This window comes from Mauremys mutica, chromosome 12, assembly GCF_020497125.1.
Source record: "Mauremys mutica isolate MM-2020 ecotype Southern chromosome 12, ASM2049712v1, whole genome shotgun sequence".
Lineage (NCBI taxonomy): Eukaryota > Metazoa > Chordata > Testudines > Geoemydidae > Mauremys > Mauremys mutica.
Genome location: NC_059083.1, coordinates 5,554,892 through 5,574,433, shown reverse-complemented (window position 1 = coordinate 5,574,433; position 19,542 = coordinate 5,554,892). Strand labels below are relative to the sequence as shown.

Below are 19,542 nucleotides of genomic sequence, written 5' to 3'. Positions count from 1 at the left end.
TGGAGTCCTTCTCTCTGGCCCAATGAATAGTTCAGTTTTTCTAAGACACGGAAGACCTTCAACAGGAGAAATCAAGAGTCTGGTGGGGGGAGATCTGAATTTAAGTCCCTGCTCCAGAGTGGGGATTTAACCATGGATTTCCCACAAAACAGCCAAGTGCCTCAACCACTGGGTTAAAGACTCAGATATACAGATGCATTCTTGGTGGTGCTGGAAAAAATTTTCCCTGGCTGATCCCAATTAAGTCAAAATCATGAATAGTTTCAGAGTGACTGAAACTGCACCATTGTTGCCAGCTCTCATGATTTGTCACGCGTCTCATGATGATGATTGTTTTCCTTCAAGCCCCAGAACCTGGAGTCAAGTGGGTATGTGATGATTTCAGCCTTTGCGCTTAAAGAAAAAATAAGTTTCTAGCCCTCATGGCTGCATAGAAAGCTTCAAAATGTGTCCTTGGTGCACCCTAAAGGCTCAAAAAGCAGAAGGCCAATAAAAAGAACACCAAAGCCATTATTTTTACCTCATCTCATGATTTTAAAGCCAATATCCTGATTTCTGGTGAGCCTGACTCACCATTTTTGAACATCTGGTGTTGGCAATACTGCTACGTTCTTCCAGATGACCGTCTCCCTTTCAGGAGTCTGATTTGTCTTACGTCCCCCCAAGTTTCACCTCATTAAAAACCACTTGCTTACAAAATCAGACGTAAAAATACAAGTGTCACAGCCACAGTATTACTGAAATAAATTGCTTACATTCTCATTTTTACCATATAATTCTAGACTACATAAATTGGGATATAAATATTGTATGTACACTAAAGAGGATAGTATACAGAGCAGTATAAACAAGCCATTGCATGAAATTTTAGTTTGCACTGACTTCGCGTGTTGTAAAATGGGAAAAACTCTGGATGAGTTGATGTACCCCCGGAAGACCCCTGTGTAGCCCTAGGGGTACCCCACGTGCCCCTGATGGAGAACCACTGGGTTCGATGCTGGCTGGGTCTCTCGCCTGCTCTCGGAACCAGTGGGCACAGCTGGTTCCGGGAAAGGGCAGCACCGATGAGCCAGCCCGGCAGGCTGATCACACATTATGTCAGTGTTTTATACACCGGCTGCCGCCCTGTTCTAGGGCTCTGCTGCCGCCCCACCGCTCGGGCAAAAAAACCCTGTTCTCATCCAAGCCGGACCCTGCAGGCTGGGGAGCGATCGATCTATCGGGGATCGATGTATCGCGTCTAGCGTAGAGGGGGATAAATCGATCCCCGATCGCTCTGCCCCGGACTCTGGAGCTTCACCCGGAAGAGGCGGAGGCGGAAGCGGAAGTTGAGTCTCTTAGATCGATTCCCCGCCCCCTCCCCGTAGCCCAGGGCTAAGAGCGTCAGAACATGAGCAGGGGGCTGATGAGAGGGCGGCTGGTCCGGCCCGGCCCTGTCCTGGCGGCCGCTGAGGAGTCTCCGGACGGTCTCGAGGATGAGTTTCGTTGCTGGCTCTGCCGGGGGTATTTCGAGGAGCCGGTGATCATCCACTGCGGGCACAACTTCTGCCGGGCCTGCATCACGCGGTGCTGGGGGCGGTTCCGGGACCGCTTCCCCTGCCCGCAGTGCCGGGCGGAGAGTCCCGAGATCCGGCTGCGGCCCAACCGGCAGCTGAGGAACGCGGCGGATTTACTCATCGAGCGGCGGCGTGTCCAGCTGCGGGGCAGGCGGGCACGGGACAGGCTGTGCGAGACGCACAGGGCGCGTTTGAACCTGTTTTGCAAAGAGGATCACAGGCCGATCTGCGTGATTTGCAGAGTCTCCCAGGGTCACAGGTCTCACTGCGTGGTGCCCATCGAGGAGGCATCGCAGGGTTTCGAGGTAGGAAATTCCGGAAGGGCTCGTGTCACATCATGGAAATCAGGGACGGAAAAGATCCCCAGCCCCCTCCCACCGTCTCCCCAAGCCAAACAACTGTCATTTAGTGTCACCCCAAAGTTCGGGTGACCGTATTTCCCAAAGGGAAAGAGGGGGACCCCCCCAGCTGCCGGGCCCAGGAGCTTTTTCCGCTCCCAGTCTTCGCCGGCGGGGGGTCCTTACGCTTTGGGGCGGAAGGACCCCCCACTGGCGAATTACCGCCGAAGCGGGACCCGCCGCCGACATGCAGCACGGTCTTCGGCGGTAATTCAGCGGCGGGGGGGCCCTTTCGTTCCGGGACCCGGCGCCAAAGTGCCCCGGAGACCCGCGGTGGGGGCCCCCCGCCGCCGAATTACCACCGAAGACTGGGCTGCACTTTGGCAGCGGGTCCCGCTTCGGTGGTAATTTGGCGGCAGGGAGGCCCCCACCGCGGGTCTTCAGGGCACTTCGGTGGCGGGTCCCAGAACGAAAGGGCCCCCCACTGCCGAAGACCCCAGGCCCCCGGAATCCTCTGGGTGGCCCTGATGTAGCCTCTCGCACAAGGCAGCACGAACAGGAGGGAGGGGAGACAGCATAGCAGACAGACACACACCTTGTGTGGGGGAGAGAGAGAGATGCACACTGCCCCTTTAAGTAAGCTGACCCACTCTTAAGTGCATTGAAGTTGAGACAGCAGCTGCTGCCCCAAGATCTCTGTGTGTCTCCATCTGTGCCCCCTCCCTTCTCTGTATGGAGAAGGGGTAAGTAAGGTGCAGGAACAGGGGGGAGGGGGACACCCTGACATTAGCTGCCTCCCTTCCCCCCCTCCCCCCGCACAGAAAGCAGGAGTCTCTGGGAGCAGCTCCAAGGCAGTGGGGGAGGGACAGCTGAACTGCAGATTGATAGCCCTGTCGGGCAGCTGCAGCACAGGGAGCTAATGGGTGGGCTGCTGGTCCGCCCTGGTTCCAAGCCCCCACCAGCTAGCTCCAATGGGCTGCTCTTCCTGCAAGCATTGGACAAAGCAGGCGGCTACTAAATGACTTTAGATGGGAGCATTGCACAACTTTAAACGAGCATGTTCCCTAATTATTCAGCAACAACGAAACAACGTTAACCGGGATGACTAAGTGAGGAGTTACTATATATTAGCATTACTTCTTTTTGAGCGAACTTCTGCCTGCACAGATTCTTCTCCCCGTACAGCAATCAGATCCAGTGTCTCCCGTTCGCTCCATGCTGGAGCTTGTTTGCGATTCTGGGACTGCATGGTCACCTGTGCTGCTGAGCTCACCACGCTGACCAAACAGGAAATGAAATTCAAAATTTCCCAGGGCTTTTCCTGCGTACCTGGCTGGTGCATCGGAGTTGAAAGCGCTGTCCAGAGCAGTCACAAAGGAGCACTCTGGGATAGCTCCCGGAGGCCAATAACGTCAATTTGCATCAGCAAGGTCGATTTTAGCACTACTCTTCTCGTCAGGGAGGAGTACAGCAGTCGATTTCAAGAGCCCTTTAGGCTGACGGAACTGGGTTGCTTGTGTAGGCGCATTCATTATAAAATCGACCTAACGCGGCTACATTCCACCTAGCCCTGTAGTGTAGACATGGGCCTAGATTCACAGTATTTACTTAGGTGCCTAAACCCCAGTTGGAGCCTCCACTGCAATTCACAGAACTCCTGCTGAGCCCTGTCGGTGCCTAAACTCCCTCGGCGTCTGTGTTTTCAGTAACTAGTTCCCTCAGCACCCGTGTTTCTGCCTCTGTCCATGCGCACTGCTGCCTCGCTCAAGGCATCTTGATGCCTGTCTCCTTCTTAAGCCCCAGGAATGAGCAGCCTTAGGTCACCTAACTCCTATGTGGGGCCTAATCTGGTAGGCGGCCTCAGACCCCTTGGGTGAGTTCACACACAGAGCTCTCCCTTTAGCCCAGTGTTTAGAACACTCACCTGGGATATGGGAGGCTGCAGGTTCGAGTCCCTCTTCCACCTGATGAGGAGAAGGGATTTGAACAGCGAGAGTCATTTGGAGAGGGAGGAGAGAGAGACCAAGCATGAGAAGGACTGTACAGTCATGTGGCTAGAGCACCCACCCATTTTATTATGCATTTAATATTCTTGAAAACATAAATAAAGTAGGAGGAAAAACCCTCAAAGCAACCGAAACTAAACCCGTTTTTCTTTTGTTAGGAACAAATTCGGAGCCGTTTGGAGAGTTTGAAAAAAGAGAGAGACAAGATTCTGTCGTATAAATCGAGGGGGGAAAATACAAGCCAGAAACTACTGGTAGGTGCCGTTCTTACTCAGAGGCAAATGTGTGCACTGGGACGTTATTGATACTCTGCTTAGTCTAACGGAAGAAGAACAGTGAGCAACATCTTCCCTTCCATGAAAGATTATTGCTTATTTATTCTCCTTGTAAAGAAAAACTGTTCTGCTTTAATCGAGTATAAACAGGAAAATGGAGCATTAAGGAAAGAGTTTTAATAATCCAGATATTTTCATTGATAATGTGAATGTACCTCGTTTAGCTAACATTAGTTTCTCCTTTAGTCTTTCAACTAGAGCTGATTGAAAATCAAGCACAAAAATGTCTTGTAGGAAAATGGGATTTAGTAGAAAAAAACTCTTTTCCATGGGAAAATGTCTTTTGCAAATAAAGTTTTTTGACAGGAAATTTCAGAATGAACAAAAATGTTTATTTTCATTTCAAACTGAAGTTTTCATTTTGGGTTTTACAAAGCTGAATTTTTTTTTTAAATTTCAAATGTTTTTTATCCCTTTGTTTCCCCATTTCCTCCCTTTGGCCACTGATACAATAACATGAGTAGTTTCCAGGTTTTTTCTCCCAGATTTTCCTTTTTGCCAATTTTTCTAAAATGGGAGAACTTTTGAAGAGTTCCAGAGAGAATGGAATAAAAGGAACAATGGGGTGGTGGTGGAAATGGACATTATTTTCCTACATTTAGAAAAAAGGGGAAATGTGATTTTTTTTCAAGTTATTTCATGATATTTTTAAAACAAATTAAAAGTCCCATTTTGAACACTGAAAAATGGAAACAACTTTGAAATTTGAATTTTTTTTGCAAATTTTTCCCCCATTCTTTGGCTTTACTTTCAACAGATATAACCATTAGCATATAATCCTGTTTGTTAACCTGAGATCAAATTTTGGGTTTGACTTTTGATGCTCTGACATCCTTACTAATATGTGTGAAGAACAAAGACACGGTGTGTGGCTTCTGCCTGGCCAGATGGGTTTGTTAGAAAAAGTAAAGTGACTTTTTTAAACTATATTTGTGGATAATCTAAGCACTATACCCAGATGTACAGACACTCTTTCCCCAACCTATGTATTATATAAGTGTTTTTAACATGACCTGTAATAATTTTTGTATATATGAGGACACACACTGGACGGCTCCCTGGCTCCTCTCTCAAGCCAAGGTCAAGCAACCAGTTAGGAGGGGCAAAGGGGAATGGGGAGAGGCGTAAGAAACACTAAAAGCCAAAGAAAAGTCTGGCCTTGGCCAGGACACAACCTCACTCCTCCCCATTCCCGTGGGATACAGAGGAGGTGGGATGAGGCCCCCAGACTCCCGACCCTCCAGAACGGAACAGGACCATAAGTTGTAAGGGGTGTGACTAGGGGCGCGCACTGCAGGTATATTTGGACATGCTAAGAAGGAGGAAACGGGGAACGGGGACACAGGCAAGGCTCTGTGGTGTCGGAGCTGGGAAGGGGGGTGTAACGATGCTGGTTCTGGTGGGACCCAACTGAGAGTGACAATTCAGGACAAATTGCTTGGAGCAGGGCAGTTACAGCCCAAGTCTGGGGTTTTTCCACCTCTAAGGCAAATCAGACCAGCCAGACAGAGAGGACTTTGGTTTTACCTCACTGGCTAACCACAAGTCACCCAGGCAATTCCCTTAGACACTCCAGTTTCCCAGTATCACCACCGGTGGCACTCGTTATGGGGATGAACGGTTATGAAAACCGATACTCCAGTAAAAGAGAAAAGGTTCTTTCAATCCCAAAGGACCAAGCCCCAGACCCAGATCAATATACAAATCAGACCTTACCCACAAATCACGCTGTTGCCAATCTAAAGGTTTATTCATAAAAGGAAAAAGATAGGAGAGCTAGAATTGGTTAAATGGAATCAATTACATCCAGTGATAAAGTTCTTGGTTCAGGCTTGTAGCAGTGATGGAACAAACTGCAGGTTCAAATCAAGTCTCTGGAACATCCCCAGCTGGGATGGGTCATTTAGTCCTTTGTGAGAGCTTCTGTTTGTAGCAAAGTCCCTCCAGAGGCAAGAAGCAGGACTGAAGACCAGATGGAGGAGCTCAGCAGCTTTTTATAGTCTCTCTTGCCATGTGGTCTCTGCTTTCTTTGTCCCAAGGACAAGCTGTCCATCCCATGGCCTGGGAAAACCTCAGAGTTCTGTCCATAGGCAGGTCCCTGCCTGCCTTGCTGAGTCACAAGGTGTGTCTGCCTTCCCTCAATGGGTCACTTGTGTAGCTGATGGTCCTTAAAGGGCCATCAAGCAGGCTAGGCAGAGCTGTCTGGGCTGTCACCCAGAAGCAGAGCATAAGTTTGAAATACAGACAGTACAGAGCCAATATTCATAGCTTCAACTACAAAACTGATACACACATACAGCCAGCATAATCCTAACCAGCAAACCAGAACCTTGTCTTAAACACCTTTGTACAAGATTTGGTGCCACTACAGGACTTCGGTTGCAACAATGATCTATAAGGTTACAGATTCTGTCAATAATGTCACGGGGACGCGGGGTGAAGGCTCTGCAGCATCGGAGCCGGGGAAGGGGGACGCGGGGTGAAGGCTCTGCGGCGCCGGGGAAGGGGGACGCGGGGTGAAGGCTCTGCGGCGTCGGAGCCGGGGAAGGGGGACGCAGGGTGAAGGCTCTGCAGCATTGGAGCCGGGAAAAGGGGACGCGGGGTGAAGGCTCTGCGGCGCCGGGGAAGGGGGACGCGGGGTGAACGCTCTGCGGCGTCGGAGCCGGGGAAGGGGGACGCGGGGTGAAGGCTCTGCTGGCGTGTAGAGCTCTGGATGTCCTTGCTTGGAACTAATCCCAGCAAACATCGCATTGCCTGCACTTTGGACTTCTGGTCTCCTGCTTTCTGTCTGCGTGAGACGAACCAGGGGGGCGCATGTTTCTAAGTGCCCTGCAAACTTGATTTGCACATGCAAATAGGTGTCTTGCCAGCAACCTAATTTGTGCTCAGAATCCCTGTCTGGATAAAATTGGAGATTTATGATGTAACCAAATGTTTGTATCCTAAACTGTGCATTCAAAACTCATCAGAGCAATTGTTGGGGCTCTGATTTTAAAGCCTGTTTTAGAAACACGGCCCTATTCGTCTAGGTGTATTTTGTGGGGAGAATCTCTTCCCCAGTTTAAGTCTAGCGCTTCCAAGTTTGGGTTCTACTGTTTGCTCCCCAGAAGTAATCCTTGCCTGTCCAATTCTGGATCCCACACCTGCTGTCCTTCCTGTTATTTAAAGGATCAGGTTTTCTAGATGCCATTGATAATCGAATATCCTAATAATAATAATAATACAAGATACACTCCTATTCTAAACACCAGTTAGGATTCTTGAAAATCCATGGAAAATCATCTGTCTACTGAGCACAGAGTTTGTTCTCCATTAAAATATCCAGAGTTAAATTCTATGGGGTTGCAATGACATGCTCCCGTGTGCATACATGAGGCTTTATAAAATGTCCCATAACTCACTCCGTGTTCCTGTTCTTGACCTGAGCTTTCTCTGTTTGTATCTCTTCATTTCAGAAACAGCTCAAAACTGGGAGGCAAAAGATTGTGGCTGAATTTCAGCAACTGCGCCAGTTTCTGGAGGAACAAGAGCGACTCCTGCTGGCCCAGCTGGAAGAGCTGAATAAGGAAATTGAAAAGGGGAGGGCTGAGTATGTTGCCAAACTATCTGAGGAATTATCCTCTTTCAGTTCCCTGATCAGTGAGATGGAGCAGAAGTGCCAGCAGCCAGCGAGTGAATTCCTGCAGGTGAGACGGTGTTAGAAACACCCTGGAACCTTTCACAGGGCAAGAAAGTCTCCTAACCCTTCACTTTTGGAGTGTAGGAGTGAAAGGTCAGAACATACAGTATTGCTAAAATACAATTTTTTCCTTAAGGGCTTAATAAAATGTCCAGTAAAGTCAATGGAAATGTACTTCCTGAGTACAATGAGCATTGGATCGAGCCTAAATGAAAAGAAATTCTTCTTTTGAATTCTACTGGGAGACGACTCCTCCAAAAATGGCCAACTCCAGACTGTTCTCCCTGTCTCCTAATGCAAGAACAAAGGGACATTCAATATAATTACCAGCAAAGAGTCCTGTGGCACCTTATAGACTAACACGGCTACCCCTCTGATACTCAATAAAATTAGAAGGTGACAAATTCAAAACTGATCCAACTAACACTTTTTCACACATCACGTAGTTAGACTGTGGAACTCATTGCCACTGGATGTCATTGAGACCAAGCATTTAGCAAAACTCAAAAAGTGATCAGACACTGATATGGATCCAGAGTGATATTAAACCTCATTCATCACAAGACTGAGCCCTCTGATTCCATGTGCCAGGTGGTTATTCAGATGCTGTTACACAAAGAGCCCGTGTGCCTCCTTATACAAAGTTGCTGGGCCCAGCTCCTGCAGTCAGAGCACTTCTCCGAAAGAGCAAAGGCAGCACGTTCAAAGTTTTTGTTTATGTTAATAAATATTTTCACTTTGAACTTCAAACTGTGAAGACCAAGTGAGTCCCCTCCAGAGCAGGAGGGATCCTTAGTGTGAGAGCTGGGACTGAATTTCCTTTTCTCTCTCCCCTCTAGGACATCAAAGGCACCTTGAGCAGGTAGGTGGCTCCTTCTCACTCTCCCTTTCGCTTCCCAGTGCAGGGAAGGGATTTTGGACATGAGACCTGGCTCCCCACGGCCCAGCAGTGCAGAGTGTGGGGCTGGTTCCCAATCTCCCGCTGTTAAATTTAATCTTGAGGCTGTTGTCATTGTGACCAGACTCCAGAATAGAGCAGCCTGAGAAAAGAGTGATTGACCTACAGACAATGTATTGATTTGTAGTGTAAGTGGTGGACTGGAGGCCTCAGGGGATCGGGGATGGAGAACGAGTTTTTCATTTCTAAGTCAGACTCCAAACTCCACCTAGGTTGGTAGGGATGGAAAGTCAGGGCCATCTGATCAGGACCGGCTCTAGGCACCAGCAAAGCAAGCACCTGCTTGGGGTGGCACATTTCCAGGGGCGGCATTGTACCGCTAGGACCCAGGAGGAGCTGGGCTCAGGCCCGGCAGCAGGAAGTGACTCGCAGCCGCTGTGGGGACTCTGGCTCCCAGGCTCCTGGCGAGATCCCCGAGCCCCGGGGGGCGGCTGGTGCTGGGAGCCCGGAGCCCTGGCTGCAGCCGGGAGAGGGGAATCTCCAGCAGGCCCCTTCCCGCTGCTCCCCAGGAGCCTCTCCCAGGGCAGAGCCCCCAATCCAGCCAGGGCCCCTTCCCGGCCCTGCCCCAGGGGGGCCCTGCTTGGAGGGAAGGTGAGAGAGACCCGCCCCCGCCCCCCCCGGCACCCCCGGGCTGCAGGGGGAGGGTTTGGCCCCAGGCTGCTCCCAGCAGATCTGGCTGCGATTCCCACCCGGGGCCCAGGAAAGCTGCCGCCATCTCCAGGTGTGTGCGGGGCGGGGGGAGCCAGCCCGGGCCCTGCAGACCCAAACACGCAGGAGACAGACCCCTAAATCATGAGTGTGTCTGAAAATAATAAATTGGGAGCTGTGTGTGTGCGTGTGTGCACACGCTGGATATTTGTCTTGTAGTTTCTGAGCCCTTAGGTGGAAGCCTCAAAGCTTCATTGACTGTTTGTGGTTAAAGAATTCCCCTCTGGCTGCTGCGTGGGGCAGCCCCTCGCCCACTCCTGCCCCATGGGTGGGGGAGCTGCCCTTGTATCTCTCGCTCTCATTCTCCTCGGTTCCCACTCTGTTTCTCTCCCTTCCCCAGCCAGTCTGCTCTTGCTCTCAGCCTCCCCTCATCCCCCCTTTCCTTCATGGTGCCCCCCCCTCGGTTTCCCTGTTCCCATCCACCCCATAAATTTCCCCTCATTTCCCTGCATTGCCTCATTCTCCCTTCAGTGCCCCCATCCCCTTCACCCCCTCCTGCATTCCTGTCGTCCCCCGTATCTGCACCCCCTCCCCTCTTCAGCCCCCTCCCACTCGGCTATGTCTCTGGTTCTGTTCTGCATCACTTTGCTGGTCAAATTCTGTTTTCATATTTTTTATTTTAAACAGTCAAAAAAACAAAACAAAAAACACTGCACAGTGCAAACATGTGAAAGCCACAAAAGAGGGGAGGGGGTTTGCTTGGGGCTGCAAAAAACCTAGAGCCGGCCCTGCATCTGATGACTGTTCAATGAGCTGTTTATTAATTGTTTCTAATTGTGCAGTGAGCTCTAGCCGTGTGCTGGGCGTGGCAGGAGATACGATGGCAGAGACGTTCCCTGCTCTGAGGAGTTTATAACGTGCTGTTATCAGTAGCGCTATGGCAGTGCCTGGAGGCTCAAGGCAAACCCAGGGCCCAACATGCCGGGTGCTGCACAGACACAGACAGAGACAGTCCCTGCCCCAGGGAGGTTACAGTCTAAACAGACACAAGAGACACAGGGCGGAGGGAGGAAGGATTAAAATCGATTGAAGGGGACAGTCAATAAAGACAAAGTGCTGCACGTTGGAAGGAAAAATCAAACCTACAACTAGGAAATGGGGAATCACTGGGGAGGCAGCAGGACTGCGGGAAAAGCTCTGGGGGTGGCAGTGGGTCACACAGTGAAGGAGGCGGCAGGGTGATGCTCTTGTGAAAAAGGCAGATGTCACTGTGGGATGCTGTCCCAGGTTGCTGTATTCACCGCAGGTGCTGCCCCCTCCTGGCTGCTCTGGGGATTAGCTCTTCCAGGGCCAACCCCTCCCCTGGCGTCTGCCCCCGTTGTCTCTCTCTCACTCTGCAGCCTCGTCTCTCCCCCCAGGAGCTGCAGCTTCCTCTGCGTGACTCAGCCCCCAGCCAGGTCACTGGATGGTTCCCCTGCTGGGGGGCAGAGTCTCGCTGGCCCCACTGCCTAGGCAATGCCGCTCCAGCCGGGGCTGGGTGGGGAGCTCGAGCCGCCCACTGCTCCAGGCTCCAGCCCAGGGACCCTGCCACATGCAGGCAACGTCTGCTCCCTCCCTGGGCTGCTCCCCACTCCCCTCCCACGGGCCTTCGTCTCCCCCCTGCTCTCTGACGGGGGTTAGACCAGGTGACCCTGGCAGCCCCCTCTGGCCCTGTGAGTCTAACACTCCCTCCCCCAGGACCGGCTCCCAGCAGGCTGTTCTCTGCCTGGGTCCCTCCTGCCCTGTTGAGTGCACAAGGGGGGCTGCAGACTCCTCACTGCAGCCATTTCTGCTGCCACCTGCCTGGCTTTGCACTAGCCCAGCCCCCACCTGCTCAGCTGAGCTTCATCGTCCAACCAGGGGTCACTGCTCTGGCCTGAACCCCCCATGTGTGGCCTGTCTCCCCAATCTCCTCGTTCTCTGCTTCCTTCTCCCTTTCCGGGGGCTGATGTGGGGTGAACACCCAGCACAGGTGTATTAACAGGAGTGTCAGTGTCAGACACAGGAGGACGTTGTTCCCGCCTTCTTGCCACGGGGAGGCCTCAGCTGGAAAACTGTGTCCAGTTTTGGGCAACGCACTGTGAGAAGGATGTGGACAAATTGGGGAGAGTTCAGAGCAGAGCAACAGAAGTGACCCGAGGTTTAGACTGGACGAGCTGTGAGGAAGGTTGAAATAAATGGGTGTGTTCAGTCTAGAGAAGAGAAGACTGAGGCAGGGCCTGATAACAGTCTCCAGATCTGTCTGAGGCTGTTCTGCAGAGAGCAGTGACCAGTTGTTCCTCACGTCCCCTGAGGGCAGAACAAGGAGGAATCGGTTTAATTTCCACAAGGGAGATTTACATCAGTGCGACGGGGTCCCGGGGTGCAGCCTGGCCTGTGGCACTGCTGAGCCCTCCAGATCCCCAGCCTGGGCTGCCTCTCGCCCCGTGATGCTGATGTCGAGCTACAAGCCTGACAGGCCCTGCGCTGACACAGACACCTACGGGCAGGGACCCGCCCGGCTGTGTTACATGGCTCATCCCCCAGCCATTGATGAACCAGCAATAGAAGGTGCCAGCCAGTTCCCCCCAGCTCCAGCCCTGCCCCCCAGAACTGCACCGACTCCCACTGCTCCCGGCTCCCTGGGCAGTGCCGGTTCATTCAGTCGTTTGCCGTCCCTCAGCGTGGGGTGGATACACACTGGCCTTTGTAAGCTGAGAACCGCTGTGCTAGTGGACTGACCATTGTATGTATCCAAAGAGCTAAATAAGAACATAAATTATCTTTGAAATGGGATAGTGGGTCTCACTCCAGGTCCTGGTACAATGGGCATCTACATCACCACAAGGATTGTCGCTAATTATCTCCCTTCAGTGGTGTACGGGATATAAGCCAGGGGATCCTGCTTCCCACACTCACAGTACAAGACCGAGGGGACGTTCAGTGCAGCTGAAAGGCAACTAGTGTAAAGCTGAGAAAAGGAAACGCCTTTTTTTCCCTACACAATTCATTATTAACCTGTGGAACTCATTGCCACATGATATTACCGAGTTTCATAAATGCATAAAGTTGAAGGCCAGAAAGGACCGTGAGATCATCACATTTGATCTCCTGTATATCACAGCACAGCCTCCGACTTTCTTATTCCCCCGGGGGTGTTAGACCCCTGCTTGGCCCCGGGCCCTGCCCCCACTCCACCTCTTCCCACCCCTTCCCACCCCGCCTCTTCCTGGCCTGCCCAGCCTCTTCCTGCCCTTCCTCCACCCCCTCACCCCCAGGGCATCCTGCCTGCTGCTAAACAGCTGATCCCCAGTGGGTGGGAGGTGGTGGGAGGCAGGGCCAGCTAGCAGGCGGGAGGCACTGGGGGGTAGAGGGGGAAGCTGATCTGATGTGTGGAGTCAGGGGAGTCCCACCAAGGAATGAGGGAGCCTCCCTGTGGGAGCACCCATGGAGTCTGTGCCTATGTATCCCAGGTCCTTAAATTGCACACCATTATTCATGTGTTCTCCCCAGTAACTTGTATTTGACTAAATCCTAACGTGTGTTGACTAAAGCACCTTCCAGAAAGCCAGTCAGTCCTGATTTACCGACATCAACAGACAGTAACACCTGAGGCTGCCTAGAAGTGGGGGGGCCACTACCCGAACCATGGCCCCACCCCTGCTCCGCCTCTTCCCCCGAGAACCCGCCCCCTGCTCGCTCCTCTCTGCCCCCTTTCCCCAGCACTCGTCTTTAAGGCAGGTGCAAAGGGAGAGAGCAGAGCTGTCCCCCTGTTCTGGGGCCTCTGTCCAGAAATGGAGAATCCACCACTTCCCTGGGCAGTTTCTGCCAATGGTTAATGCACCCGCACTGCTAACAATGTCTGTCTGATTCCCATGGGCATTTCTCTGCCTTCAGCTTCCAGCCATTGGTCCTTGTTCTGCCTTTGTTTGCTAAACTGAGGAGCCCTTTAGTGCCAAGTCTGTTCTCCCCATGACGGTGTTTGTACCCCACACTCAAGTGCCAGGGATCTCTCAGGACAAGGCATTTTCACCAGCCCTCACATCAGATTTGTGGGTCTTCTCTGCACCGGCTCCACTTTTTCAACGTCCATTTTAAACTGGGGACCCCAGAACTGGATGCAGTTTTCCAGTATCGGTCTCACCAGAATGAAGGGGAAACTTGTAGTGTCCAAGCTGGTATTGGACCTATTCCTGGGGCAATAGAGAATTTAACCTCCAGGGTCTGCTGAGCTACAGCCATTCACTAGAGTAAAATACATGTTAGTAAAACACAAACATGAACGAACTCCACAGCGAGTAACACTGGGTTGTTCTTCAGATGCAGGAGGGAGAAGTTTCAGAACCCAGCAGCCTTTTTTTCTGAACTGAAATGGAGACTCTGGGAATCTTCTCAAAGAAATGCATCTCTGGAGACCATAGTGAAGAAATTCAAAGGTAATAACCAGTCACCTGGGGGATTTTCTCACCTATGTTACTCTGATAACTGACAGAGCTGGGGAAATCTCTTAGGGACAATGATTGTGGATGGAGATAGTCAGCTAATCATTTGGAAGCTATGAATTCCCTACCCAGCTCTCAGTAGGGCCCACAGACACTGGGTTAGGGGGCTGCATTCGGACTCCCTGGGGGTTTCCTTTCCTAGCAGCTATGAACGTTAACCTGAGCTTGAGCTTCCTGCTGAATTCACTGTTTCTGGAGTGTGTTTGTTTGGATTTTTTGTGTGCAAGGCCTCCGGTGTCACCACAGCCCCTCTGTTGCTTCAGAGCAGGGCTGGGGAACCTTTTTCTATCACGGGCCATTGACCCACAGAAAAAAATCAATCGCGGGTCACTCACTCATGCGGAGACAGAGAGGGGGTGAGGAGGCTTGGGGCTTCCCCCCGCAGCAGGCAGAGCTGGTGCTCGCAGCTCCAGCCCCGCGGGCAGTGGCACTGGAACAATTTTTGCAGTGGGAGTGCTGAAAGCCAGTGGTCCCAAACGTTCCCTGGCACCCCCCCCCCTTACCCCTGGCTGCCCCCCTCTCCCCGGAGCTGGGACCAAGACTGGGGTGTGGCTCCGGGAGTGGCGGCAAGATGTCAACAGGGGTAAGGGGGCTGAGGCTGGGACCACAGCTGGGGGTGGGAGCAGAGTCCCTGGTGCAGGGCCAGCTGACGGGATCCTGTCTGCGGTGGCAGGCCTAGAGCCACGGGCAGGGGTCCAGCACCCTCCGCACTCTTAGTTCCTGTAGCTCTGCACAGAGGCTTGGGGCTTCAGTACTTGCAGCTCCAACCCTGTGGTGGGTGGGTGGGTGGAGGGCATGCTGCGGACCAGATGAAATTTAGCAATAGGCCAGATCTGGCCTGCTGGCCGAAGATTCCCCACCCCTGATTTAGAGATTCTCCACCTTTTATCCTCCTGAGCTGGAGATAAAGTGTCTGTCTATGGGTCTGTCTGTGAATGATGTGTTGGTTTCAGAGGGTTTCTCTACGCAGCAATTAAACACCTGTGACTGACCTGTGTCTGCTGACTCCAGCTCACGAGGTTCGGGCTCGGGCTGGAGCCTGGGCTCTGCGACCCTCTCCCGTCACAGGGTCCCACAGCCCAGGCCTCTGCCCAAGCCCCAGCATCTACCCCACAGTTAAACGGACCCATTGCCCCAGCCCTGCGACCCCACGTCAGCTGTCATGGGCCAGCCACAGGTGTGTAATTGCTGGTAAAACATCTCTGGGTCTGTCATGTAACCTTAGGTCGTGTCCTTAGTTTTTAATGTTTGGGGTTATTTTTAGTGAGGTGTGGAATGGTTTGTACTGGTCTGAATTGCACTTAACCTCCTTCACTAGAACTTCATAAAGTTTGTTTTCTTTTCATTTTGCTTTTGTGTTAGAACATTAACAATGTGAATATATCCCTAAACACGACAACCTGACATTTAGTCTTTTTCACCCATTTCTTCCTCTAGACTCACTGTCATCTAGACAGCGGTTGGACAAAGGTAAATTTCTCGTATCAAAGGGGGAGTGAAAACTTTCCTGTGAATTATGGTGGCTCCTTGGCAGCACCATAGTTCAGGTTTTGTTTCAATTTTGCATTTGACAGGAGCTGAGCAACATATTACTGGTGGCTGCCCAGATCTTTCCTAAAAACAGAAAAGTCGATTCTTTTCTCTGTTTGAATTTAGAATTTGTAACAAGTGGTTGTGTTACCCAGATGGGTTGGAGTGCGGGAGAGGGGGCGAGCAGTGTATCTCCATAGAGAGCTCAGAGTTTAAAAATGAGCCTTTTGGAAAGTCAGAGAGGAACATTCACCTCGTTTTCAGAACTCTTTATGCGCATACATCACATCCCCTGGCAATATTATTATTATTAGCAAATGCACAAGTGGTACAGTGAAGAATGGGAAAATTCAACATACAAAAATAGACATTTCTGTTTTATCTCTATAGGTCAAAAGAAAAAATGTTAAAAATGTCAGAAGGGGTTCGGTAGACATCACCTGTTCGCAGACAGGCCAACTCTCATGAATGAATCGTGAGAGATGCGATTTCTGAGTAAAATTAAGCCTCACTCATGATCTCACCATAGAGCCGTGGCTGAAAAAAAATCCCAACATTTGAGAACTCTAAAAACGAGGTTGAATTTTACTTAGAAATCCTGTCAGGTGCCCTGGGCGCGGCTGGGACTCCCACTGTCACCACCCCAGTGCGGCTGCTCCCCTGCCAGCCTGGGAAGTGGGAGAGGGGCCCCCACTGTAGCCCCCAGGCCTAGGGAGGGTGAAGAGCCCCAGGAGGAGCAGAGGTGGGGCCGGGAGGCTTTATTATGGCCTGGGGGTTGCAGGGGGGCTGAAGTGATTGGGGGGCTGATGGGCTGGGGGGGCTGTATTGCTGGTGGGGTCTGAGCAGAGAGGGTGAGTGCTGGGAGGGTGAACTGAGGGTGGTGGGGGAGGGGTGCTGAACTGATGGGGGGTGATGGTGGGGGCTGGGGGACTGAATTGAGGGGGTTGGATGGGGACAGAGCTGATGGGGGCTGGGGGACAGGATTAATTGCTGGGCAGGAGATGGGCAGATGGGGGGTGAGAGCTCCTGCACCAGGAGCCAGAATCCCCTTCTCCAGGACAGGTGGGAGAGTGGGCAGCACTGACTGTCACATGCGCAGCCCTGGGGAGGGGCCGGGGGGTTCAAACACCAAGAGACTGAGCTAAAACCCACAACAGAATCCTTTAAAATGTCCTGATTGTTGGGCCAGTCTCATGAGATTTGATCCCTTGAAGTCGGCAATACTGCATTAGCCATTGCGTAGCCGTGGGGCCAGCAGTGTGGGGTGTGGAAAGTCCCCGATAGAGCAGCACAAGCCGAGCAGACGTTCAGTGAGTGTGCGGTGTCCTCACCCACCCGCAGCTACACACAGTCATGGGGGGCCAGTGGGGTCTCTATGAAAGCAGGTTTCTAGTGCTCAGCTGGCTGATCGCTAGGCGGGAGGGGGCTCTGCAAGGAGACGGGCTGTGACGAGTTGCATCATTGGACAGGGGGATGCTGGATTCCCTGTGATGTGCTGGGAGCCTCCTGTGCTGCCAGGGTCTCTGATCACATCTGTGGGGAGAGGTGGGGGCAGGTGGGGAAAGGCTCCAGGGCCTGACTGTCAGGCCCTTTCGTGCTGCTCTGTCAGAGCAAAGGGGCCTTGATGTGCCTGGAAACAGTCCCCAGAAAATAGCTCTGGTGCAAGGGAGCTCCCCCCCCCACGTCCGGGTGAAGTTGGCACAGGGGCTCCACAGCAACTCTGCCCCCAGCCGTTATTGTAGCAGTGGGTTGGGGCCAGGCTGGGGGCCAGGGCCGGCCCTAGGGGGGTCTGGGGCGGAAGTGACGGATTCGTCTCTTCTGGGACTGTCTGCGCCAGCCAATCGCACCAGCCCGCGGGGCCCCCCAAAGCGCAGGGCCCGGCGCGGTCGCCCCGATTCGCCCTCCCCAGGGGCGGCTCTGCTGGGGGCACAGACAGGAGGCCTCACACTCTGGCTGCTCTCTGCTTCGCAGCCCTGAGGCCCCTGGAGCGAGGGGCCAGGCAGACTGAAGGAAGGACAAAGGTGGCTTAAAACCAGCTCCCTCTGACCCCCCTCGCCTCCCCCCCAGCACAAGGATGGAATCACTGAGACTCAGACTCGGGGTCTGGGGCCTGGCTCAGCCGAGCTGATCCTTTCGCTCTGTCCCTGAACTGGCTCTGTCAGGGTTGTGAATCCCCCCGGCCCAGGGCTGAGATCTCAGCGCTGCTCCCCGTGCAGAGCTGGGTAAATCCGGGAGGGGGGAGGTTGCCTGGTTCACTCCCCAGCTGGGGCAGGTTCTGTCACTGACACGATCAGACCCTGCCCCAGGGCTGAGCTCTGCCCCTCATGCTCTGATTCTCTCTCTGCAGCGAACGTGACCCTGGATCCAGACACGGCCCATCCCCAACTCATCCTGTCTGCGGATCGGAGAAGTGTGAGAGAGGGACACACACGGCAGGATCTGCCCGACAACCCTGAGAGATTTGACAATGAGCCCTGTGTGCTGGGCTGTGAGGGATTCACCTCTGGCCGACACTACTGGGAGGTGGAGGTGGAGATGGAGGTGGAGGTGGAGTCGGGGGGACTCTGTGTTGTGGGGGTGGCCAGAGAGTCTGTGAGCAGGAAGGGACGGATCCGCCTTACCCCTGAGCAGGGGATCTGGGCTCTGCGGTGCTGGGAGGATCAGTACCAGGCTCTCACGTCCCCTGTGCAGCGCATCCCCTTGTCCCCGAGCTGGGCAGCCCGCAGGATCTGGGTGCATCTGGACTATGAAGGGGGGCGGGTGGCGTTTTTCGATGCTGGTCGGGGGGACCCAATTGTCACTTTCCCGCCGGCCTCTTTCGCCGGGGAGAGAATCCGCCCGTTCTTCCGGGTTAGGGCTCGTGTGCGGCTCCTCTAGCCCCCACTCCCTGATCTCTATGGCCTGGAGGACTCAGCCAGTCTCCCCCCATGCAGACCGGGCTGAAGGGGGGTGACGCTGTACCCATAGCTCTGTGGCGGTGGAGGTCTGTGTGGTGCTCTAGGATCAATCTCTATGCTCCTGGGAGGCCGACTCTGTGTGGAGTGCGGGGGTGGGGTACCACCAAGGAAGGAGGGAGCCCCCCTGTGGGATTGTTGGTGTCACTAGGCCTGAGTAAACCAAAGTTGTGACTTTGGGCCTGAAGTGAATCAAAGTTCTTACATGCTGTGAACTTTAACCAGTCTGCATGCTAACAGCCTAGAAGCAGAATTTGTAAGAGTCAGCTTTTTAGCAGACAGCTGCAGTTCCGCTTAAACTAGCAATAGTAGTGAGAAGGCGGGAGAGAGGGGGAGAAAAGGCTTCATGTGTCTGTGCTGTTCTGTGAAGGCCAGAGATAAGCTTGTGGATGAGAACCTTTTCTAACACACTGAAATGTAATGCCTAATGTAGCTGCTGCTGGGAAGGGAGGGGTGAGGGGGAAAACCGAACAAAAGGCTTACACAAACAAGGGGGGTATAAATGCTGGGATCCCGCCTGCGCGCGGGTGTGCAGGATTTGAGATTGCTATGTCTCCCTGGCACCATATTTGGGCTCAAATAAACCTGGTTTTTGCTTCTCCACTCTGGTGTGTTAATTAGTGCGACGCACACCGGGCAACGAACCCTGCTGTTGCTCCGCCTCGGGCTCTTTGAGCCGGCAACAGTTTTGGCGTCCCTGGGTGGGCTCGAGGCAAAATTGTGCCTTGCCCGGACTCCTCCAATGGCCGGTGGACGATGGTCACAGCCGACGCCCAGCGCGCACCGGTGCCTTTACCGGGGGCCTCGGCAGAGACGCGTCAGGCTGACCTTGGAGGACACAACGGTGCAACGCACTCAGATAGTGGAGAAGCAGCTGCGGGCGACGGTGGGGAACCGGTCTCGTGGATAAGGTAGGAACAGTGGTATGGACTTTTGCCTGAGGCTGGGGACGCCCAGCCGTTGTAATTCCCACTAGACGAGAGAGCGTCCTATAGTGGGTCAAGGGCAAGCCCATGGT

The 19,542-nt window shown here is 53.1% G+C and overlaps 1 protein-coding gene across 1 annotated transcript; it reads left to right on the top strand.

Moving 5' to 3' along the window:
* The first annotated feature begins 1,357 nt into the window (after positions 1-1,357).
* On the top strand, positions 1,358-18,944 carry LOC123345570 (zinc finger protein RFP-like). Its single transcript, XM_044982547.1, has 7 exons — positions 1,358-1,861; positions 4,059-4,154; positions 7,691-7,921; positions 8,754-8,776; positions 13,859-13,974; positions 15,478-15,510; positions 17,918-18,944. The coding sequence occupies exons 1-7, from the start codon at positions 1,391-1,393 to the stop codon at positions 18,445-18,447; spliced, it is 1,500 nt and encodes a 499-aa protein (XP_044838482.1). The 5' UTR covers positions 1,358-1,390; the 3' UTR covers positions 18,448-18,944.
* Positions 18,945-19,542: the final 598 nt, after the last annotated feature.

What these genes read in the sequence shown, in the direction of transcription:
- LOC123345570 (XM_044982547.1), top strand. Translation starts at nt 1,391, where the DNA reads ATGAGCAGGGGGCTGATGAGAGGGCGGCTGGTCCGGCCCGGCCCTGTC. An exon ending in CAGCGAGTGAATTCCTGCAG is followed by an intron (nt 7,922 to 8,753) that starts GTGAGACGGTGT and finishes TCTCCCCTCTAG; the next exon opens with GACATCAAAGGCACCTTGAG. An exon ending in TAGACAGCGGTTGGACAAAG is followed by an intron (nt 15,511 to 17,917) that starts GTAAATTTCTCG and finishes CTCTCTCTGCAG; the next exon opens with CGAACGTGACCCTGGATCCA.